Genomic DNA, 24948 nt, shown 5'->3' with positions numbered 1-24948 from the left:
GAGGCAATCATGAGGTGTTTTTTGCCCTCACCTGCCTCCGTCCGCATAGCAACCCTGGACTTCCTTGTTGGTCTCCCATCCAAGTCCTTAACTGGGCGCTAGGCTGGGCCATCCAGGTCAGGACACTGGTCTCTCTAGACAAAGGTCTCTCTCGGTCTCACCTACCTCGCAGGGTGGGTCTGAGCATAAAGTGTGTGGGGTGGGTGGGAAGACTCACGTACACCAGCGCGAGCTCCTTTGAGGAAGGGCAGGGTCAAAAGGCACTAACTAGACAGGTGGATGCTCTGCCACAGCAGACACTTTTGTAGGCCTCGAGTACGAATCTGGCCCCAGCCGGAAGAAGAGTCTGTGTTTGGAGCAGTTTGGCTTAGTCCCATGAGGATAGCCATGGTGAATTAGGTTCTAGCCTGGGACCAGAATGTACCCACAGGCAGTAGCCGTCATCTTGATTTTATCCATAGCAAGGAGAGAAGAAGAGAAAAAGAAAAGAGATTGGATTTATACCCCGCCCTTCGCTCAGGAGTCTCAGAGTGGCTGACAAACTCCTTTCCCTTCCCCTCCCCACCCCCTCCCCACAACAGACACCCTGTGAGGGAGGTGGGGCTGAGAGAGCTCTTGACAGAAACTGCTCTTTTTCAAGGACAGCTGTTATCAGAACTAGGGCTTGCCCAAGGTCATCCAGCCAGGTGCCAGTGGAGGAGCGGGGAATCAAACCCGGTTCTCCCAGATCAGAGTCCGCGCACTTAACCACGACACCAAACTGGCAAGGCTACTGGGGGTGTCATTTGCAGAGCTCACCCAGCTTCGGGGATGCTGTATGCATGTTTCAAGCTCTCTGTGCTGCATCCCGGCCATTTAACCGCACTCGCACTCTGCTGTCCTCTCCCTTGCAGCGCAGTGCCGGGAAATGCTGACCTTGAAGGGGGGGGTGCTGAGGCGGCAGCCTGGTGCTTGCCGGATACTGATGAGCTAGCCAGTTTTAAATTGCACCTTCTCGTTCTTCCAACTGTCACCTGCAGTACTAAAACCATAGTGGGTAAAGCAGGCAGCAAAAGTTAGGGCTTCCCTTCTAACCCCTCGAAAGCCGAAAAGGTAGAGGTTGGTTATGCTCTGGGTTGGTTATGCTCTGGCAGTCCAATGAATCCTAGCATTTTAGAAAAGAGGGTGGTCTGTTATAAAACATGGATATTGTTATAGCGTGTCAGGGGTATTTTTGTTTTTGATTTGCGCTGTCTGCCCGAACGGCAATGTCTGTTTATGGGGTGGAGTGTTTTTATAAGCCAGGTTTCTCTCACATCAGAGCAATTCAATTAGACCCAATTGCTAGCACATCAGCCTCGCTCATTCCACAGATGTTTATGGCTGCCATCAGCACTGCAACTTTATTTTCATAACCAAGCTAATAAAGATCTGTCTCTCCTTGCGTTATGGCAGCTAACCTAATAGTCAGCAATGCGTACACGGGCCTGAGCTTTGTTCGGAAGGTTGCGAGCCTCTGCTTGCCTGTTTGCATTCCCCTCTTCCAGCTAAATACACAAACAGCTGAGGAAAAGACAGACTTCAGCCTATTATGCAGGGGTATTTTCCCTCGCTTTTACCGTGCATGCCCATCGAGTTTTCTTTGTCGTTCTGCAGAGGTCATTTCGTAGAAAAAGAGGTGGAGGAGCTCATTAGCATAACTTATTTGCATATGCCACACACCCTGACATCACCGGAAGTGTGTCAGAAGGCAACACCCACCACTCAGGCTCCACTGGACTGTTTTGGATTGCTAGCTATTGGGGGGGGGGACGTGCAGATCTGTCCTCACAGAGGAGGGAGAGCTTGTACATGAATAAAACTTAGTCTTAAAGGTGCCACTAGACTGTTTTGGATTGCTAGCTATGGGGGGGAGGGGAATGCACAGATCTGCCCTCACAGAGGAGGGAGAGCTTGTACCTGAAGGCAGCCCGGGGAGGGGGGCTCTGCAACTCACCTGGCTGCTTCTTGCTCCTCATGGCCCGACTGAGGGCTGCTGGGAGCAGGGGGCGGGGTTTGTTGCATGTGCCCACCTCCTGGGCTCCTTACTGCCGGAGCTCTGCTCCTGTGCGCTCCCGCAGGAAATGACCCCTGGTTCTGCATTGATTGTCCTCCCTTCAGTGCTCAGTTGCTTTCTGGCTGCTGTTTCTCTGGGTTTTCTGAGAGTGCTTGAGTGCCGATTTTCCCCTTGTTTTGCTTCCAAGCCAAAGGTAAATCAAAGGCATACGGATTTCCTGGGATTTCCCCCACGCACACCCTTTTGTCGCCCCTCAAAGGTCAATCCACGCCCACATCGAGGTCATTGCACCCACTCTGAACCTTCTGCCATCCTCCCCCCTTCATCGGTGTACAAGCTCCATTTTCCCATCGTTGTTTTAAATTTTAATTTGTTTTTGGAAGTGACACGAGTCTAACGATCTGAGACTATTGCTCGTCTTGGATTGCCAGTGCTGCATGAAAACGAAATGGGGGGGGGGGTTTCCATCAGCACAGAATGAAATTGAAATGTGATGTAAAGAGAGAGAGAGGCACTGGGATGGGAAGCCTAAAGCTTTGAAAACATTTTCCCCTTTCATACTTTAGTGAACAAAGTTTGGGAGGGGAACAATTTTGGCAGTCTCCAGAAGCCTAACATTAAAATGGTGACTGAGCCATGTGGACCTTCTGCAAACTGCTGAACTTAAGAATCGTTTGGGATCGATCTGTTTGGAGGACAGGAAAAAAATCGGCACAGGACAGGCTTTTAAAAACTGCCAAGATGATCTATTTGTTTATTTAATTTATATCCCACCCTCCCCAGCCAAGGCAGGCTCAGGGTGGCTTACATAAAAAATATAAAACAATTTAAAAATAATTAAAAATTAAATAAAATCATAACAGTACAATTATATTATAAAATATAAAGTGCTAGTCTGTATCAGATGGCAGGCATTAGCAGCATCCTCGGGTGACAGCCGACTGACATCGTAGTCTGGGTTGATTGGCTCTCAACAGTGATGTTAGTGTTAGGGCCAGATTCTTGGGTGTGGCTCCCTAATTGAAGGCCTGGTGGAAGAGCTCTGTCTTGCAGGCCTTGCAGAACTGTAAAAGGTTCCACAGGGCCCTGATGTCTTCCAGGAGCTCGTTCCACCAGTGCGGAGCCGCCACTGAAAAGGCCCTGGCCCTCGTCGCAGCCAGCCTGGCTTCTCTGGGGCCTGGTAGAGCCAAGCAGTTTTGGGACCCCGATCATAGTGCTCTCTGGGGAACATGTGGGGAAAGGCAGTCTGTTAGGTATGTAGGTCCCTGACCATATAGGGCTTTAAAGGAAAGAGCCAGCACCATGAACCAAATTCAGTATGCTATAGGCAGCCAGTGCAGTGCTTTTAGTGCAGGCTGGATGTACTCCCACATAGGAAGGCCCAACTGCAGCCTGGCCACCGCACTCTGCACCAGCTGCAGCTTCCGGATTTGGGGCAAGGGCAGACCCATGTAGAGAGCATTACAGTAACCCAGTCTCGATATGACAATTGCATGGATCACTGTTGCCAGATCACTGCATTCAAGGAAGGGAACCAACTGCTCGATCAGCCGAAGATGATATTGACCAGTTTATGACCAGTGTGCAGGATCAAATTAGAGAATCACAAAGAGAAAAAACAGGCAAATCTGCAAGGAAGAGCATGGAATTGGCGTTACTATACAGCTGCGCTAGGGCATAGGCAAAGATACAGAGAACGTTTTTTTCCCCCAATTCAGTGGCACAAGACTAAAAAAGCTCCCCAGAGCTTCTGCCAGAGGACTCCTCCCCCACACAAATTGCAGCCCTGTGCAAAGGATGGTGGAGCTGCAGCCGACTTTGCACAGGCACGCGTGCACACATACACACATGTTGCCAATGATCGCATCTCGCAGTGCTAGTGTTAGTGGATTCTACTGTGCATTCCGTACACTCAATGTGTTCCCTCATATTATGAGATCGTGTGACTCTTTCCCATTTTTCACAGTGGCCAATAACACAGCAGAGAATCCCCTAGTGCGGGGCAATATGAAACGCACACAGAATTCTTCTATATCTGAGATCTAGCTCTAATCTAGTCCTCACGTTTTCCTAATTGACAAAGGCAGTGCAGTTACCAGCATTCCTTACCCTTATTTATTGGTTGATGAAGGTTCGAGAGTGTCAGAATGCTTTCTACTGTTAAATGATTAGTTTATAATCCAACTTGATCCTCTTGTTGTTGCTTGTTATTGTTTGTTCAATGCTTGTGATGTTTATTGTTGTAAATGATTGTTTAAAGGTAAAGGTAAAGGTTCCCTTGCTCGAAAGCCAGTCGAATCCGACTCTAGGGTTGCGGTGCTCATCTCCGTTTCAAAGCCGAAGAGCCAGCGCTGTCCGAAGACGTTTCCATGGTCATGTGGCCGGCATGACTAAGCACCAAGGTGCACAGAACACTGTTACCTTTATTGTTTAATTAATTTTATTGTTTAAAATGATTGTTTAAAAATGGAAAACAGGGCTTGGCAGCTGCTTGTTAGTCTTGTCAATTTCAAAAAGTCTTATCAATTTTAACATCCTTTGCCTGTGTTCCTTTCTGTTCCTTTCATTTAACAAACTAGCACTAAAATGCATGCTCAAAACCTGAACCACGAGCATTTAAATGGAAGGCGCTTGCTGGACACTACTGCACAGCTGCGACGGGGCAATTGTGTAATTAAAAAAACGTTGAACACCACCCCCCACAGGACACATGTGACGTTCCACCCTGATTTAGAAAAGTGTGTTTTTAAATTGTAGCTGCAGAATAAATGCACTGGAGGGAAAAGAAGGGGTGTGTAAGGCAGGCACAGAATCCAAAGTTAAGATTAAAGGCTTACTGCTCTGAAAATCTACAGTAAGATGTGCGTGCATAATGGGCCTTTCTGGATTTTCCCTTTGGGAACCTTATCACCACGTGGCTTGAATGAAGGAAGATATTGTCTGGTTGTGTATGTACTGATTCATGATGTGCCTTGTATGTTTCATTGGTGACAATGTTTTGCATTCAGGTTCCCCCCTCCTCTCTGCTACCCCTCCCTTCTAGAATTTCCAGCTGGTTTTCACATTCATCGGTGGGACGGCATCCTCTTTCCTCCCCTCGTAGGACACACACACACACACACAGATGCCCTTCACTTTTGATTGACACAGGGACACACCGTGTGAATAGAGTAACAGACAAGAGCAGGTCTGTATGTGAACATTTTTATGACTTTTCTTTTAGGATTACTTCCGGCTCTTCGTTGGGCGCATACTCAATAACATTGTAGCTTAATTACACGTTGATGCTATGCCATCTCTCTGTTTCACAGAACGGTTGTACAAAGTTATCATCTCTGATGGGCGTGGGCTCCTCAGTATATGCAGGCCTGATAGACAGCTGAACCTTTATGACTATCATTTGGAGCTACACTATTCCATTCGGAGTAGCAACCATTCTTTATTAACTTCTTTTTGAAAAAAACATCTTTCCTTTGGACAGTTGGTATGTTACATTTTGATAATATCCTTACATGTACATTTGTTATTCTTAGGAGTCATATAAAGGATTCATATACAATCCATTGGCCATTTATCCTTGTGGACCATAATATCCCAGTATTTCAGTCTGACGGAACACTTTATCACCTCAGTCTTAGCTGTGTGCATTTACTCAGAAGGAATATCATTATGTTCAGGTGTCTTATTCCCAAATAAATGTGCATTCATGTCCTGGCCTTATTGGAAAAATGTGTTCCATTTAGGTAAGTGAAATTATTTCTAGGGCTCCTTTAGGGCTGTTCCCCATGGCACATATTCACACACCCCCGGACGATAGTGCTGGACAAGAAGTACTTGGAAGAGGTACCAACTGGCATATAGTTTCTGGTTTTGTATAAAAGTATCTTTATTATCCAAGGTTGATCTCTGTAGTCTGCTTCAAACTAGCTGCCATTTAGTGCAAGGATTGGCACACTCTCCCAGTGCATTGTGGATCTTAGGCAGAACTCCATTTTGAAACGCCCCTCCATAAATTATTTAGAATATGTTATATCAGACTTGACCCAGTAAATCGCACACTAGTTTTAAGCATTCTAGGCCAGGGGTCCCAACCCCTTTTGATCCTGTGGGCACCTTTGGGATTCTGACACAGCATGGTGGGTGCGGCCACAAAATGGCTGCCTTAAAACAGATGCCACAGGAGGCAGAGTCAGTCACAACGTGGCTACCGCAGCCTAACTCCACTCATACAGAGAAGATCTTTGTGCTGTGATGGTGGCAGGTGCCAAAGTGACATTTAAAAAAAAAATCCGTACAGCCCATCAGAACTCCAGTAGCCAATCAGAAGCCTTGCTGGGCAAAAGCCCCACCTGGTCCCACCCACTTTCTAAAAAACCTCGGCAGGCAGCAAGAATGGTGTTGGCGGGTAAAGTAGCACCCACGGACACCACGTCAGGGACTCTTTCTAGGCTGCCAAATTATGCGAATCAAACACTTGCTCTACGATCAGTGCTTTTGAGTTCTGCACAGGTTATAGAGCCAGTTTGGTGTAGTGGTCAAGTGCGCGGACTCTAATCTGGGAGAACCGGGTTTGATTCCCCACTTCTCCACTTGTACCTGCTGGATGACCTTGGGCAAGCCGTACTTCTGATAAGAGCTGTTCTTGAAAAAGAGCAGTTTCTGTCAAGAGCTCTCTCAGCCCCACCTACCTCACAGGGTGTCTGTTGTGGGGAGGGGAAGGGAAAGGAGTTTGAAAGCCGCTCTGAGACTCCCTTGGGTAGTGAAGGATGGGGTATAAATCCAATCTTCTCCTCCTCCAGCACTGCAATACAGTTGAATGGTCTAAGCAAGAGCGTAGCGCTTTCTTATGCAATACCGTTGGTCTAAGCAAGAGCGTAGCGCTTTCTTTTACAGAGTCTTCCCTTGCTTGCTTAGATGCCCACAGGATTGTGGTGAAATCTTTTTTGCTTTTGAGTATCAGGATGATGGTGTCCTTGAAGGTTTCTTCACAGCAATTTTAACTTTCAGAGCATTCTGTGCCAGTGGCCTTCAGCTAGTTACAATAAAAACAACCTGAGCTTCTTCCCTCAGTTCTTGGCGCCTTCTGTGACATTACACTTCTTAAAGAGAGATTTTCTTGCGATGAATCCTGGAGCTCAACAATGGCATTTTTGCTTCTGCCCTTGGAATGCGGTTCTATGATTAAACGTATTTGGTTAAAGTTGTGAGAGAATCTTGTGAAGGAAAGTGATGAAATCCCCAGATTTTGCCCTCAAGGGGCTGGAGAAGCAAAGGTGGTAGTATCTGCCCAGTTTCAGAAAATGTAGGGAGGGTCTAAGTTAGCGTAGTGTAGTGACCAAGAGATTGTGGGTAAATGAGAAAGCCCCCAGTTAAAACGTCGCCTCTTCTATGGACTCAGTAGGTGGTCTTAGTGAAGCTATAATCATCCTCCTCAGTCTCTGCCTTCCCGTGATATATTGATATAACCAGAGTTTTGGCGTAAGGATTCCTCACACATATGTGATGTTCTTTATACAAGCTCAAGTATTCAATAAATGTGATATACAGGTGCTCCTCTTAACTGCGGTTTGGCCTCTTATTTAGTTATCTATGTTATTATTTATCTATGTTATTAATTTATATCCCCACCTTTCTCCAGTTTGGCCTCTTATTTAGTTATCATCTATGTTATTATTTATCTGTGTTATTAATTTATATCCCCACCTTTCTCCCCACAGTGGCTTACAGCATTCTCCTCTCTCCATTCTGTCTTCACAATAATCCTGTGAGGTAGGTTAAGCCAAGAATGTGTGACTGTAATTGGACTTAAATCAATTTTTCACAGTGAACATTGGTGGGGTGCAACCTCGGTCGAGTCACTGTGGTCCATTTGTGGCTGGAACTTACCTGTGTGGACATGGAGGATTGGATTGAGCAATTTACATTCAGCAATACAGAGAAAGAAAAAATATTTTCAGGGTAACTCCCATGATTAATGATGCTATAAATAATGAGAATAATGAGAGCCAGCAGATGCCGAGAAAATACAAGATTAATTCTGAGTAGGAGACGTAGAGCATGGGCTCCAAGTATAAAGTGACCTGATGAAGCATTGAGGGAAACAGATTGTTTACCTAAGAAATCTGTAGTCGCATGACAATTGTTGGAAGCAGCAGCAGCACTGCATGACGTAAAATAAAGAAACAAAAAGAAGCAAATTCATGGAGTGTAATTGAACTTGAATCAATTTTTCACAGTGAATGTTGGTGGGGTGCAAGAATGTGTGACTGGCCGAAGGTCACCCACGGTACACATGGGAATTCAAACTTGGGTCTCCCAGATACTAAGTCTGACCCTCTTAATCACAACACCACACTGGTTCTCTGTCATTATACATTACCAAGTATAATGTTCATTGGCCCTCCAAGCAATTATTGGAATCTCTTTGGAGTTGCTTTCTTCACACTTATGGTTCCTCACAACAGTGGTTCTCAAAGTGATTCTCGTGTCACCCATTTCCTGGATTAGATAAGGGTCTACAACCAGAGCGGTGCGTGATTGCTATGAGGAACCCACTCCAGTAACGTAAGAATAGCCCCATAATCAACTAGAAGACAAAGTGGCCACTTTCTCCACACACTTCCATTCGATCGGAGTAGAAAGATGGTAACTGTCCTTCCTTTTGATTGTTTTATTAGATTTTTATCCTTGGGGAATATACATGATCCCTCAGCTCAGAAATCTTTGAGACAAAAAAAGGGGAGAACCATGTCCATCACCCGAAATTCCTTGGAGGAAGGGCGAGATTAAAAGGCACTAGGATGAAAGGCTAAGAGGCTAAGAAAGAGGGGACGGGCCCAAGTGAGTGGGTATGAACTCAGGCTTCCCCAATCCCAGCCCAATATTTTTATCTAGCAAACCGCTCAGCACTGAAGGGAAATGGTGCACCCTTTCTGATTTCCCCTGCTTCCCCCCTCCAACTGAGGGCAATAGGGCCATCAGCAGGAGTGGGGGATAGGATAGGCCATGGGGACCATGAAGGGAAAGTGGAAGATCAGAAACATTGCAAGGAGGAAGGAATAATAGCCAGGAGGTGCACGGAGGGGAAAGCACAACAAACAAGAACGGAAGGGAAGGTAGGAAATTGAGCCACCAAACAAATAGGGGGTGGAGAAGCAGGCAGAGTGAATTTCCCCTTCCCCAGGAATCTTCATGGATCCTCTGCTTATCCTCTTACTCAGTTGTCAGAACAATGGGCAATCGTTCCTATTGCAATGGCAGCGTAGACCACTTGATGCCACTTCCAGGCATCCTACCCTTCCCTTTGTTCATTCAGGGATGGGGAGGATAACGTTTTGGCCAATGGTGATGTTCCTGGGACTCCCTCTTAACTGTGCACGCAGTGCAGGCTACATCAAGAATTCATATTCCTCAGGATCGCTCAGGTACTGGAAGAGAGAATAGGGATAAATATCACATGGGGCCACAGTGGTCATAAACATTGGTCGGTGCATCAAACAGAGTGGCCAAACATTTCAGGGCACACAAACTTTTTGGCAGGTAAAATGAAGAAGTTATTTGTAATAATCATTTGTAATAAGAATGTACATTTAGCATATTCATGTTTATTAGCCTGGACTGCATCCATTCCCATGACAACATGGCGGGGGAGGCTTTATGAACATTCCGGAGGGGAAGGCTAGAACATCTAAGTTCAAGCAATCGACAGAAGGTCTACCATGAGCCAGTGTGATGTAATGCTTTGTGTCATACTGGGCTCTGGGAGATATGGCTCTCCACTCTGCCATGGAAGCTCACTGGGTTACCTGGGGCCAGTCATTCTCAGCTGAACTTACCTCACAAGGTGGTGATGGAGGTTCTTGTGAGGATAACATGGAGGGGAGCAGCTTTGGGCCTCAATTAGTGAGAACAGCAGACATTAAATATCAAAATAAGCACTAACAATAGCATTTTAGGCAGGGCTGATGAGATAAAAAGAGTAAGGTGGAAATATTCGGGAGGGGGGGGAAGTCAGGTCAACAGCCAAATAAATTGGCATAATGATGTAACACATGGAGGAAAGTGAGGTGAAGTCTCGCAGGGTAAAACATACAAATGTGGCTTCTGAGAGAAGATAAGTTCCACCTTCAGTTGCTTGGAAAAATTCATTTTTCACAAATGTTCTCTCACTTTAAAAAAATTACAGGACTTACAAGACATATCGAGCCCGGCCTTCAGTTTTCACAGGAAAAATGCACTCTGACAAATGTTGACAGTGGACATCCATTTACAAGAATCTAACACTTTAAAGTAATGTTTCATGATCTCAAGGATATACGTATTCTTCACAGTATTTCCACTTTCAACTGCCAGTTGTAAATTCTAACCGAGATGCCACTTAGTAACAAAATAGATCATGTATGCAAAGGTATAAAAAACTGGAATAAAATTAGGTGTGTTTGCTTTTTGTTTCCTTAAAATCCAGTTCTAAACACATTTACTTACCAAATAATTTCAGAGGCAAGTATATTCCAAGGTTGTTCAGGTATGCTGCCGGTGGCAGGCAACTCCACCGCAAGCGCAAAGGGATAACTTGGCCATTACTATCTCCTCAGCTATGCGATCCATCCTAAGCACAGGCGGGCATCGCTGTGCCAATGGATTTCTTCTTCTCTGAGCAGAGAAGTTAGTCTGCAAGGTCCTTTTTTTGTGGTAGAACAGGTGAGGGACGAGCCACTGTCTTAAATCAAGTGCTAAAATCCATTTCTCTTAGGAAGAGAGATGCTTAAAGAATATTAGGATCTCGTTGAAGCCGTGCTGTTTGGCAGCTGCAAAAGACCTTTAAGGCTAGCATAGCAGAAAGGAATTAGCCTGCCACAGACTTAAAAGATTTTAAGATGTAGCATTCATCAGTCCAACAAAATCAGCAATGGATGCAGCAACATTTGAAGTCAATTTGTGACAATTTCTGGCTTCTGCAGAGTGCATCAATTCTCAAGCATGGCAAGGTGCTATTTTTCTATAGGCTGCTTCACATGACAGATTTCCTACATGGGCTACCACGTTTCATGTAGGAAAGGAAAAAGCCTGGGTGTTATACTCATGTGAATTCTCTTTGGGCACAAATAATGACCATTATCCGGGCAAGTCAAAAACTTTCTTATGCAAGTCATCACATAGGCCTTGCATTCTGAAAGGTTTGGGTGGAGTAACAGGCAAGGCCAGGCCAGAATTCTCTCAAAATGGCCAGGTAATTACTTCAGTTTTAAGGCATCACACAAAGTCCTAGGAAATGAAGATTTAATTCAATGCCAAGCATGGAAGCAGAGTCCTGCACACAGACACTTTGATTCAGAGCAATGATAACCTTATTGGTTATTTCCACGTGACATTACACAGGCCAGTAAAGTTTATTGCATACAGGATGTACAAACGGAGGACTTGCATGGGGGCACCTTCTTATTTAAACAAATAATTAGATCAACTAAAGCCTGTGGCCCTTATTTAATTTTATATTGTTATGAGCTTCTTTTAACACAGGCTAGCCCAATCTCATCAGATCTTGGAAGCTAAGCAGGGTTGGCTCTGGTTAGTATTTGGATGGGAGACCACCAAGGAAGTCCACGGTCACAACACAGAGGCAGGAAATGGCAAACCACCTCTGTTAGTCTCTTACTTTGAAAACCTTATGGGTAGGGATGCGCACGAATCACATTCTTCGGACAGCGCTGGCTCTTCGGCTTCGAAACGGAGATGAGCACCGCAACCCTAGAGTCGGATTCGACTGGCTTTCGAGCAAGGGAACCTTTACCTTTACTTTCATGGCTGAACCATGAACCGAACCACGAACTGATATGCTGGTTTGCGATATGCCAGTTCGGCGGCAAGCAGAAATTGGGGGGTAAAATGGCTCTGAGGCATTTAACCCCCTGCTTTCTGCCCTGAGCCATTTAAACCCCTGCTTTCTGCTCTTCACGAATCACAACGAACTGCATAAAAATTAATGGAAGTTCGTGGTGGCTCTTCAGTTTATGAACATTGCTCCACAAACCGGCCAAAATTCATATGAACTTTAGTTTGTGAGCTGGTTCATGCCCATCCCAGTTTATGGGGCTGCCATAAGTCAGCTGCAACTTGATGGTACCTTTGCACATACACACTCCCCATTAGGAAGGCGGGCTTTAATGTTTTAATATAAAAAAGCAAGCAGCAACCAGGAGAAGTGGAGCGCTTGTGAAGAAGCACTTGATGCCGTGACCCAAGACATTTTGCTTCTCCTTTCATCCCTAAATATGTAATGAACAGACTGGCATCAAAGATGCTAGATATACTCAATCATCATGTCAGTATATTATTAATCTCAAAGTGAAACTGTAAATGACATTATTATAACAGTAAATACAATTAATAAACATTCATGAATTGGGATTATAAGATTATAAGGCGCCTTTCATTTGATTTGTAGAACGCCCGACGTAACGTGCACATTGAAGATGAATTACTGATTAACACTACTTGAAGATGTTTGCATGACACGCAGAAATCGTGGGTAGGAAAATAGGACTGTCTGAAACCCTTATTGAAGGTTTGTTCAGACGAAGAGACAAAACCGAAGGTTCTCGTCAGCAATCACTTTATAACAATCAAAATAACTTCATGTATTCTTATAATTACAACTACTTCATGAATGTTTATTAATTGTATTTACTGTTACAATAATGTCACTTACAGTTTCACTTTGAGATTAATAACATACTGACACGATGATTGAATATATCTAGCGTCTTTGATGCCAGTCTGTTCATTACATATTTAGCCAGTTTTGGACTGGATTCTCCACTTTAGTCTCCTTTCATCCCTGCCTGTCTCCTAGGCGTCGGTTTTCAGCTGCTCACTACCCAGTGCCACTGATGCAATTAGACCAAAGTCAGATCCCAAAGCGGTAATCCAATAGCTGCAGGTGGGTTCTATACCTATTGGCCAGTCCACCCCACATGAAAAATGCATCCCTCCATTGATAGATACAATTTAGAATATCACCAATTCAGTTAAAAATGGTTGTTAAGCAAGCAGCCCCTTTACATCCCACAGATGGGTAGAAATATTTATGTGTGTGCTGACAAAGTGGGAAAGGGTCATATCGTTTACCGGACTGACCAACGGGGAGCTTAAATGGAGGTCTTGAGAAAGCGTTGGAGTAAGTCTTCAGGTTGAAGAGAAACAGAGACGAGTGCAGGACAGAAAATATCTAGGAAGGAGGATTTTTTTTACCAGCTTTTCAGAGCCCAAAATTTCTTCCAACTTTAACCCGTTTTTAAACAAATGTTCTAAAGTACCGTTAAAGGGAGAATGGCACCAACATACAAGACAGCCCAGGCTAGCCTGATCTCATCTGATCTCAGAAGCTAAGCAGGATTGGCCTTGGCCAGTATTTAGATGGGAGACCTCCAAGGAAGCCCAGGGTTGTGACTCGGAGGCAAGCAATAGCAAACCACCTCTGAACGTCTCTTGCCTTGAAAACCCTACAGGTCCGCCATAAGTCAGCTGTAACTTGACGGCACCTTCCACCACCACCACCTTCTCCTACATTCTTTTTTTTTTGGTAAAAGAATTTTTTATTTTCATGGAAATAACCTCTTACAGTTAAAAAAAAACTATTATCATTCTTAAACCAATACCTATATTCCCATATCCCCCCTCCCTCCTGGTGGCTTCCCGCAATGTTTCCCCCTTTGACCCTCCAGTACATCTTAAGATAACATCAATTAATCTCAATATTGTTCTAAACATAGTAAATTGTGCTTCACATCCCAGTTTTTTTCTAGGTAAAGTTTAAAGTCCTTCCATTCTTCAAAAAAGTCAAGGTCTTCCTTGTTATTCAGTTTCTTCGTAATTTTATCCATCTCTGCCATGAACAGAATTTTTCGTATCCATTCTTCTATTTCTAGTGTTCTTTCTTGTTTCCAACACTGTGCATACACCATTCTTTCAGTCCCTTCTCCTACATTCTTCAGCAAAGAAAATAACTGAATTTTATTATCTCTATATTTATTAGTTAAGGGCAGGTCCCCCATCCAAATCTAGATGACAGGGCCAGCCAGAGCTATGGTTTGGGATTCTGCAAACCCAAGGAAACGCTCAGGTTAGCAGAAAAATGTCTCTTGAACAGCTTGAGGGAGATCCACGCATGCGTCAAACCGAATAGACGCTCATCACAGTTTTTTAGCCTCCAGCTCACACATTTTTGTCTTAGCTCAGGAAGGATGGCTCCAGAGCAGACTAATTTATGCAGTAGCCAAATTGCTCGCTCACAACTTTAACGCCAGTAGCTCACAAAGTAGAATTTTTGCTCACAAGACTCCACAGCTTAGAGGGAACATTGGTCTTAACCCCTCCCCTGTGCTATTGTTTTGGGGTAAAAAAAACCCCAACGATGTTGCTACCAATATCTGTGCATGTGCAAGCTTCGCCAACACACAAAAAGCCAGAGTTTGGCAGGATTATGGTAGCCACAGCAACCTAAAGTGGCATGCAAACACTGGGGGAAGCAGATACGAGGAAACGAGAGAGGGGACTCCATCTAGTAGCAATGAGAGCCTGCAGTGATGGGAAAATGTAGCTGATGGCAAAGGGGGAGGGGAAACAGGGGACACCCCCCCTCAATAATATGCTTTGGGGACCTTCAGTACCATAAATCTTTTCAAATGGCATATATTGAATGCTGTTTTCAGCACTGCAACCCAAGCAAGTATTCTGAAAGGCCAGCATTATATGAAAGTTTATAGAAATGTAAATTGGGGGAAGGGAGGGGGGAGGAGAAGAGACAAAAGAATTCACAGTCCACACTTACATGCTCACTTCTTTGCAAAAGCAGCACATTGACCCAGAGATATTACTGAGTGGAATTGCTACCAGGGGCCTTTAGAAGGACCTGGGCCAAAACTACGGTGGAAATTTGCCTATAGAATGAATGGGCCAGTTATCAGTTGCAAGACCAGCTGATGGCTGCGTACAATTGGCAGCATTTGTCAACCTTCACAGTGCTAGCTACGGAAGACATAGTTCTCACAGTGTGCCAGCCTCTAGTCTTTGGCACCTGAGGACCCACATGGCATAGAAACAAAAAAACACGCAATACCCATTTCTGTCATCAACAATGGTGTATTTTATCCACACTGGCAGGACGACAATGCAACTGCTAATCACTGTCAGTTGGCTGGAACAATCGTGTTAACATGAGCACCACCAAGACTGAAATAGCACTATCAGACTCAAACTAATGGACATTCTGCAGAGCAACAGAAGTGCAAAGGCCTCTGAGTAGCAGACCTGATGAGTGATGTTTTATTAGGACCCAATGCATCTTAGATCAATGCTGGCTTGCTAGTAATAGCTGAAGTTAGCTTTATTATATATCAAATGTGTAGTTATAGTCCACTTCAGAGAGGTTTAATTCAACCTGTTGTATTGCTTGGAAATAGGATATTTTGCAAAAACATCACCTATTAGCTGAATATGCATGAATGGGGATTTAGAGTTTCTCACCAAGAATACATGACAAATATGTTCCTTTACAGAACCAGTTTGGTGGGGTCAACTAAATTCTCACTGAGTGATTAAAAATATGGCAGAATGAGTTCTGTTTTCGAGCAAGAAAAATAAGGAGGGGATGGGGAAAGGAAACCCAAACAGACATTTCATTAAATAAATTTATTTGTTAAAATAATTTAACTCCAAATACAACTGCTGAGTTTGCATCGAGTTCTATGTACAATTTGATTTTCTTTTTGAAACATTGTGATTTTAAACTGACCCCTTATAAAACTTGCTGTGTTTTTTTTTTTCCTCAGTTATCAATTGCAATTGAGCTCGACGATCAACTGTTAAATATCTTTATTCAACTCTTAGGAAATCCCAAATTGTCGACGGGTAAGCCTAGTCTCAAAAACCACACTGCAATCATTTGAAACCCTGATCAAGAACTGACAAGAGGGAGAAATGCACATGAAAATTCCTGCCAAATGTACTTCACCATCACATTAGCTGCTGCTTTGAGCACATGCGGAGGGGAAACCATACATCTCCCCAACCAGAACAGAGGATGCTTGTATGTTTTGTTTTGTTTTAAAAAGCAAATACCAGGAAGTTTGCCCACAGGAAGTTAATGGCATCTTTAGAAATGGAGTATATGAAGAGGAGTGAAGCGTTGTCGGTCCTGCTGTGAAGAGGAACTCTCTAAAAGCTGCTCTTGATAGGGGAGGAAAACTTGAAAAAAATCCTTACCATGAAAGCTTTTAGAGTCGATGATGGCTTGATTAACTCCCGTGAAAAGGGAAAAGGGCAATTAACACATTTCCAGAAGGAGCTGCGACATTTTACAATATAAACGTAAAAAATGCCATCTGCAGAAAAATACAGAGCTCTACGAGAACAGCTAAAGGGATAAGCGGGTCTTTGGATCAAATGATAATGTTTTAAGGCATGTCATACCGGAACAAAAATACTATCATTGGGATCTGATCAGGATATAAAATAATGCACTGATCCTTGATAAGTAACTCCCAGGACGTGTGATGGCACCAACAGATGCCAGTGTGCTGCTCTTGCACACAGAGTGGGAAAGCATCACCGTGCCTCATTATGAACACGGCAGGGTACACCCCACATTCCCAGTGGCACAGAGCTAGGGTGGCCAAGAGGCTGGCTTAGGAGCAGGCCGCTGCCCTCCTTGAAATCTATCTCTGGCTAACAGAAAACATCTAACACAACAGAGCCACGGCCACAAGATAAGCCACCACCACTGCTGGCGGGAAGGGGGGAGGAGAAGGGAGGAATCAACCAGAGGAGCCGTGGCACCTTTGGAATTGGCACTAGACAACTGGCTGTCACCTGTTTTTCCCCATGGTTCCCTTTGCTGGCCTAAACACATTACACGGAGGTCAATTCAGTTTCTTTCTGGGAGCAGGGGGATCCATGTAAATGTGATTAAACTGCAGCTGGTCTATCCCTTTTGCTGATTAAAAAAAAATCAGGCCCACACACCCTTCACTGTCCCACTAGTAATGTTTGCAGAGTCCAAACAGCACACAAACTACCTCCTTAGAATGACACATCACATAAAACCATTACACTTTTGCAACAACACACAGTGCTTTGTCTCCAAAACCACAGTAAGCATTATCTAGGAAGGATTTTTCTCTCCTGTTCAGAATATGGCATTGCAATGACTTCTGTGCCCGCTTTCATCATAAATGCTATTTTATTTCCCTTCATTCATGTTATCCGTGTCACTGTTACGGGTGCATAAGCAATCTGCCGCGCAAGAGACAGGGACTATTTTTTGGAATTGCTCGGATCAGTATTCAAAATTAATGGCATGTCGGGGGAGAGGAGAGAGCAAGTTATTTCAATTCTGCAGCCAGTCATTTTCCTAAGAGACCAAGCTACTTCTGCAGTGACATTCCTTCTAAAACATTCTAGATATTGTTGAACTCGTGACAATTCTTCCCCCCCCCTTGACACATGCAGGTTGTCAACAGCAGGGGCCACAACTTCAAAGGCCGTGCAAGCTGGTTGGGAAGGAGCTACATTTCCAGAGTAGGACATCGTACTTCGCGTTATACTCTTTGCTTCCTTGGTTATGGGGAAACATGCAAGGACTAAGGCAACAGTGGCCTCTACTCATCTGCCATCTTTAAATTGTGAACGTAATTAAACATGGCATGTTGTCCACGAAATAAAGTGGCCGAGTGTTGTCAAAGTTCAAACACACATTTTGGAACGCAGTTCCTGTAGACGCGCTTTAGATTGAAAGGTGTATTTCTGCTGATGGAGGCAAATGCCTCAGAACTCAACTTCATTACAGCATTTGTAGGAAGTCACACACACACACACAGTCCCACCAACAGGCACACAAGATACATACACGCCTCTCCACTCATCGACACAAAGGAATTACATAGCTATTTTCACAAGACTGAGAAGCCAAACTCCAGGGTGACATTTGGACCACAAGCTCAATGGTATTGCGTTTAAAGGCCAAATGTTTCCATAAAGGTCCGTCTCAATATGATCGACTCCAGCATTTCAACCCTAGACATTCCGACTGGAAACTTCCTTGATTGTAAGACATCAGAATAGATATAACCGGTGCTGTTAAAGTCATGCAAATGATAAGTATTTCAACTGCTATGGAAGTTAAGATCAGAGGCTGAGCACCATTTCAAAACAACATTTCACTCACTTTCACGGCAACAACCAGGGCAATGGTATCACTGTATAACAGCATCTGACTAGCATGTTAGGCAATTGAAAAGGGCGGGGGGGGGCACCAATCTTTCCCCTCCCTCACCTGTGGAACTACAACACTGTGTATTCAACTTCTGAGCCAAAGTAACTTCAACACAGCTAATTCAATTAACCAGGTTGCCAACATTAAAGCTATAAAATGGCAAATTTGACTTTCAAAGGTTAATCGGGGTATCACACCAAAGATGTAGCCCTTAAAAAGGCAAGAAATAAACCGGTACCCTTAAAACTTAAAAAAAAATGCAAGATGCTCAGACTGTCCCCTGTGAGGTTTTTGCAAAAAAGGAACATCTGGATACAACATGGCTTCATTTTCCTTACAAGATGGTATTTGTTAATGTGCTAACATTTTCCTCGTCAGTAAGGCTAAGCGATATTTTCTCCCCCCATCATAGTTCCTTCCCTCCTGGTTCAGGAAAGAGATGAACATGTTTCCTGCCTCATAAATGGAGGGTTTGTTTGGTTTCTTGACCGAACAGCATCTGAAGTGATCCATGCCATTTCCGAGCAGCAAAGCAGAATATCTAACACATTCCGACGTCTCACTGTTCTCTTCACAAGCCTTTGATTCTTTTTTTCAGAGCTCATCTCTTTACTTTCAAGTACTGATGGAATATTTTCCTTTTCGCATGATGGGATAATAGAACGGAATCAAATTAAAGGGTGGGGGGGGGGAGAGAAACATAATTACATCTATTTGCCAATAACGCTACTAACACTTGTGTCAAAGGTAAAGATGAACTTAGCATATTTGACTGAGTAAACTTGGCCACAAGTGACAAGTCCTGAAATTCAATATGCAGACACTTAAAAGTTCCATTCAATTTTATTTATCAGCAGAGACTATGCAGTGTGCAAAAGGTCTTTTGCTGGTGCTCTCCTTTCCACCACCGTCAACAACCCTCGACCGAAAGAGGTCAACGGCTGTCACTTGCCGAGGCGAAAAAACATCACTTGTGCTCACCCTGTAAAGCTGATGGCTGTGCTACAGAGTAGCAGGTGTAGAAGATGTGCTCCAGGTAAGTGACTTTCAGAATCTCAAACCCACCAACGTCAGTGTTCTGCTTGGAGTTGATGCTGCTACTCCACTTTGGATTTATCCCAAGGGACCCAGCTTAAATCACAAAGTGAAGCAGTCAGTCCTGTTACCTTACCAAAAATACAGCAAATCAAGGTCCAATTCCATAATCTGTAACGCTATTGTATATTACATGCAGAACAACATGGGTCATCTTTATCCGGCTGCGACGCATAGTTCATCTGTCTGACGATTTCTGCAAAAAGCTCATCCACCATTGTTTTGCTTTTTGCGGAAGTCTCCATAAATGGACAACCCCATTCTTCGGCCAGAGCTCTGCCTTCACTGGACGATACTTCCCTCTCGCTCTCCAGGTCCACTTTATTCCCAACCAAGATCACAGGGACCTTCTCATACCTGCAATTAAAACCAAAAATACGGTTTAAAAACCTTTGCTGATAAATAAATCCCCCATACAGTAGATCTCAAGATGTCACAGTGATGACTTAGGGAATTTTGTTCAGCCATTTGGGGGTGGAGGTGGGGGGGATACGCTTAAGAATCTTGCAACAGCAAAACTGCTTCACAAGCTTCAAAATGAAGGCCAGAATGGTCATCCCATGCTTTGAAATGAATTCTAAGGATGCAGTCAGGTGCCATTTTGAACCTGTGTCAAGCCAGAATGCCAACCAACTCAGCTTATCATGGGGCTTGTGTAGATCCTTCGCTCCTCCCTCATTTCCCTTCCCTTCTGGCATAGAAAATCCCAATCAGACGCTAACACTTATTACACAAGAAATATGAATGCGGGCATACAAATTAATTGGATTTAGCTCATATCTTGCATAAAACTTTGTTGGTCTTCAAGGTGCCACTGAACTCAAACTTTGCTCTAGTGTTCGTGAAGAACTAGTGTGTCCTGCATTGACGCGGATAACAGCCTTGACCTAACAGGTCAGGCTAGCTTGGACTTGTCAGATCCCTGAAGCTAAGCAGGGTTGGCCCTGGTCAGTATTTGGATGCAAGACCTCCAAGGCATACCAGGGTCATGACACAAAGGCAGGCAATGGCAAACCGCCTCTGAACGTCTCTTGCCTCAAAAACCCTATGGGGGTCACCCAAAGTCAGCTGTGAATTGACGTCACCTTCCACCACCAGTGTTCTGCTATAAAGTAAAAGTTCTCTATCCAAACATTATAGGGGATATAAACAGGGAATAACTTCAAAAACAATAATTTTCTCATATTCGTAAAACATTCATAAAACATGGATGAGGTTTTGAGGCACAGCATGTGGAGAACCCCCAAAGTCCAATTCAAATAAATTAAATAAATGCTGTAGGACAAATTCACTGCCACAGGAAGTGGTGGCGGCTACAAGCATGGACGGCTTCAAAAGGGAATTAGATAAGCATATGGAGCAGAGGTCCATCTGTGGCTATTAGCCACAAGGTATAGATAGGGACTCTGGGGCAAGTGATGCTCTGTCATCTTGGTGCTTGGGGGGGTCAACAGTGGGAGGGCTTCTAATGTCCTGGCCCCACTGGTGGACCTCCTGATGGCAGTGGTATTTCTGGTCACTGTGTGATACAGAGTGTTGGACTGGATGGGCCTTTGGCCTGATCCAACATTGGCATCTCTTATGTTCTTATGTTCTTAAATCTTTTAGCTAAGACCCTATGCACCTATCACTTGCAGTCCCTTGCACATTGACATGATATGAACAGCCACCAGCCAGAATCAATCTGAGTCAAAGGCAGGGAGTTCACTTCGCTTTCAAAACTTTAGAATTCCATGTTGGCTACAATGTACCAAGAATCTGTCTTCTTGGTGCTTGGGGGGGGTCAACAGTGGGAGGGCTTCTAATGTCCTGGCCCCACTGCTGGACCTCCTGATGGCACTGGTATTTCTGGCCACTGTGTGACACAGAGTGTTGGACTGGATGGGCCTTTGGCCTGATCCAACATTGGCGTCTCTTATGTTCTTATGCAGCTTCAACATTTCACAAACTAAGTTTACCTCAATGAACTAAATAAAGGGGGTGCTGCCAACACCTCCTTACTAATGATGCACTTAAATAAATGCTGTAGGACAAACACTGTATTCAAAGGTACACACATTATTATCAGTAAAAAAAAAACACCCCACACCGCACTTATACACAAAAAATGTAAGAGTTGAGCGAAGGAAAGGGAGACAAAAAATTTCTTCTAAATGGCTACACTAATTTTATTTTTGTCAAAGCTCATGGCTGGGTTTTGCCTTCAGCTTGCATAATATACATTCCATCGTATCAAGCTTGCAATTTTGCTGGTAGCACTACTTCAGTTATAAATGGTATTGTAACAACTGGAGTATAATTATGTCTTAAATTATTCCAATGAAAAATTGTTCGACTGGTATGCATCATTATTATATTTCAATGCCATAGTCACTTTAAAGAAAGCCTCCAGAAACACAGTGCTAGAAATCAGGCCATAGGCGCATTATGGTGGTTGTAAGCTCATAACTAGAGGTGTGCATTCGGTAAAGCCGAACTGAGGGGGGAAAACCCTGAAAACCCATTTTCAGTATTTTTCGGGTATTCGGGAAGCCAAATCAGAATCTCTGATCTGATTCAGCAGCCGAATACAGAATGCTGAATAAAAGCCAATGATGCGGGGCTTTTAAACTTTAAAGGGATTTGTTTACCTTCTCTTTCCTGCCCTTTGCTCTGCTTTTCAGAAGGGAGGGGGAAGAGGGACCTTACATACAGCAAATCACTGCAATGCATTTGCAAATGACATTGCACCTTGCAAGGCTGTTGTTGCTGGTTTCAAACCTGAAGCCCAACTACTAGCTTGCTTTCCAAGGGACAGGAGGGGGGAGGAGCACTGGCCAATAGGGTTACAGGTAACAGTGGGCACACTGCTCTTGGCCAATCACAGAAATCTGTTTTTGTTTTGTTTTTTAAATTGCGTATTGTTGTGATGATTCTGTGCTTAAGTTGACATCAGTCCTCCTGTTGAGCTGGCATTTGCCACAATGGTACTGGGTTTTGCTGCTGGGCACTAGCACTAGATACACTGCACTGGTTCTGCTGCTAGCCTTGCAAACATACCACATATACTGCAGAGATTCTCTGATTTGAACTTCGTCCTGTTGGGTTTTTGCACTGCTGCTGACATTGCAAACATGCCCCCTCATACCACACCTCACTTAGTTTCTACTGCAGAGATTCTCTGGGTGAAACTGCTGGGCTGTTGTTTTATCTGCCTGCCTTTGTAAACAATGGAGGATAGGGGCACCCTCTTTGGATTACCCTAGAATTGGACCCCCTGATCCAAACTTTTCCAAAATTGGGGACTCTTCTGGTGAGAGGCTTCAGCAGCTACAGTACAAATTTGGTGCCTCCACCTCAAATCCCCCCTCCCCAGCCCACTGAATACTCCCTTAGAAGTTTTTGCCATTGACTACAATGACCCCATAGGATATAATGGAGGTGAATTTTTTCGGTATTCCCGAATATTTTCAGATACCCATACATTACCAGTATTGGTATTCAGGTATATTCAGGAATACCATGCTCAGGTCTTGTAGGGCTCTCCACAGTTTGTCATGATTGACAACTGTAACCGATAAAGAATAAGTAGATAATCTTTTGATACTCATGAGATTTCTCCATGATCCAACGCAGATTTGTTATATGGTCACAAGTGCCATCCCCCCTTCGCAAGCCAGCTTGGACATCTGGCAATTCCCTATCAATGGTTGGTGCCAGGCATTGTTGTATAATTTTAAGCAGAATTTTGCTAATGTGAGGGATGAGAGCGATTATGTGATAATTGGAGCAGTCTTTGGAGTCTCCCTTTTTTGGTAGTGGAATGAACACTGAGCATTTCCAGTCCCTTGGCCATGTGCTGGTTTCCCAAATTTTCTGACACAGGGCTCTGATGACTGCAGATGGTACAGGTCTCAGAAATTCTGCGGAGATGATGTCAAGACCTGGAGCCTTGATCTTTGGTAGTTGGCTCATTGCTCACATGATCTCTTCCTCAAGGATGGCTGGTTCTTTCTCAACTTCCCTTTCCTTGGTATCCTGAGGTTGGGCTTCTTCGTTACTAGTGTACAGCTCTTCTGTGTATTCTCACCATCTGTTTTTGACATCTTGTTGGTTGGACAGTTCTTTCCCTTGCTTGCCTTTGATAATGCCTTTATGGGCAGTAAATGGTGTTCAAATATTTTCGACTTGCATAAATGCAAGCTTGGTGTGCCCGTTTATGTAGTCTTCTTCTAGCTTCTTCTAGCAATGCTCGTCCCACAGAACTTCATTGTCTTTCCTTGCTGTCCTCTGGAAATCCACGTTCAGTCTTCTTGCTTTTCCCCATTTTCCTGCTGCTTTGGCTGCTTTTCTTCGCTCTGCTATTTTTATGGTTTCATCTGAGAGCCACTTGCACTTTTTCTCTGGCTTGTTGTATGGTATATGTTCAGCTGCTATTTCGACGATCATCGAATGAATTTCCTGCCACAGTTCGTCAGGCATTTTCTCAGCCATATCCAGCTGTTCAAACCAATTTTTAACCTCAATTGTGTATGGGGGGGGGGATTTTGGTGATGTCAAAAGGTACTGTCCTTTTGATGTTGCATAGTTTGACTCTGAATTTAGCCACCAACAATTCATGGTCTGAACCACCATTGGGGCCTAGGGCAGAACCTTATGATTGGTGGCTCCCTGGCTGAGAAAGACCCTCCTCCTAGCTCAGCTGGTGCCTACTATATTAGCTTTCAGGTGCCAGGAGAAAACATAACCTCCTTACCCAAGTTTTTAAGTTTTAAAATAACCCCTCTTGGTATTTAACCTATTCTCTAACAGCTGCTTCCAGTCTATATTTTATACTACTGATTTTTGGAACTTCAAAACTTTTATAGAATCACAGAGTTGGAAGGGGCCATTGTTGTTGTTCAGTCGCACAGTCGAGTCCGACTCTTCGCGACCCCATCTAGTCCAGCCCCCTGCCCAATACAGGACCAGCCTAAAGCATCTCTGACAAATATCCGTCCAGCCTCTTCTTGAAAGCTGTCAGTGTTATTGTTTTACTTTCGTTAGCTGCTCTGGGCAAGATTTCTTAGGCAGGATAGAACTATTCTGTATAATGCATGCCACATTAGTACTGAGCAATCCACAAACAGCAAAATTAAATAACTGACACTTGGTGCAGGGTATAAGGAAAGAACTGAAGCCAATGCGTCTACGTCTGTTTTATTTTTGTCTCGTATCAGTGGTTCTAGCAACAGGCATTGTTGCTCTTTGCACCAAGTAATCCAGATGTTTTATGAAATACATGCAAATAATGGAAGGCAGCATTGATCACTGCTAAGAAATCAGAAGTGACTGGAAAGAGGACTGTGGCATCCCGAAGACAGGACCATCATTGCTTCATATCTTGCTTCCCAACCCCCAGAGCCACAAAACTTGACAATGGAACTGTTTCAGCACTTATGACTGAGGGGAGTTGAAAGAGGCTCATACACCCCCCACCCCACCCCCCGCAGTACTTGCTCCAGAAACAAGGACACATTGCCCAGAAATTTACCAAGTGTGTGGTGTTCCTGCAGCATTTCAAAAAGCA

The 24948-nt window shown here is 44.1% G+C and overlaps 1 protein-coding gene across 1 annotated transcript in view; it reads right to left on the bottom strand.

The window, feature by feature from the left end:
• Positions 1–15760: 15760 nt before the first annotated feature.
• RAP2A (RAP2A, member of RAS oncogene family) overlaps positions 15761–24948 on the bottom strand; it is a 26072-nt gene continuing 16884 nt past the window's right edge. The window contains exon 2 of the mRNA XM_015427309.1: positions 15761–19757. Coding sequence (XP_015282795.1) covers positions 19520–19757 — 238 coding nt within the window. The 3' untranslated portion in view covers positions 15761–19519. The remainder of the gene's footprint in view (positions 19758–24948) is intronic.

The sequence above is a fragment of the Gekko japonicus genome, unplaced genomic scaffold (genome assembly GCF_001447785.1).
Source record: "Gekko japonicus isolate JY-2015 unplaced genomic scaffold, Gekko_japonicus_V1.1 scaffold1593, whole genome shotgun sequence".
NCBI classification, from domain to species: domain Eukaryota; kingdom Metazoa; phylum Chordata; class Lepidosauria; order Squamata; family Gekkonidae; genus Gekko; species Gekko japonicus.
The sequence above is the reverse complement of the archived record's forward strand: the minus strand, read 5'-3'. Positions and strand labels throughout refer to the sequence as shown.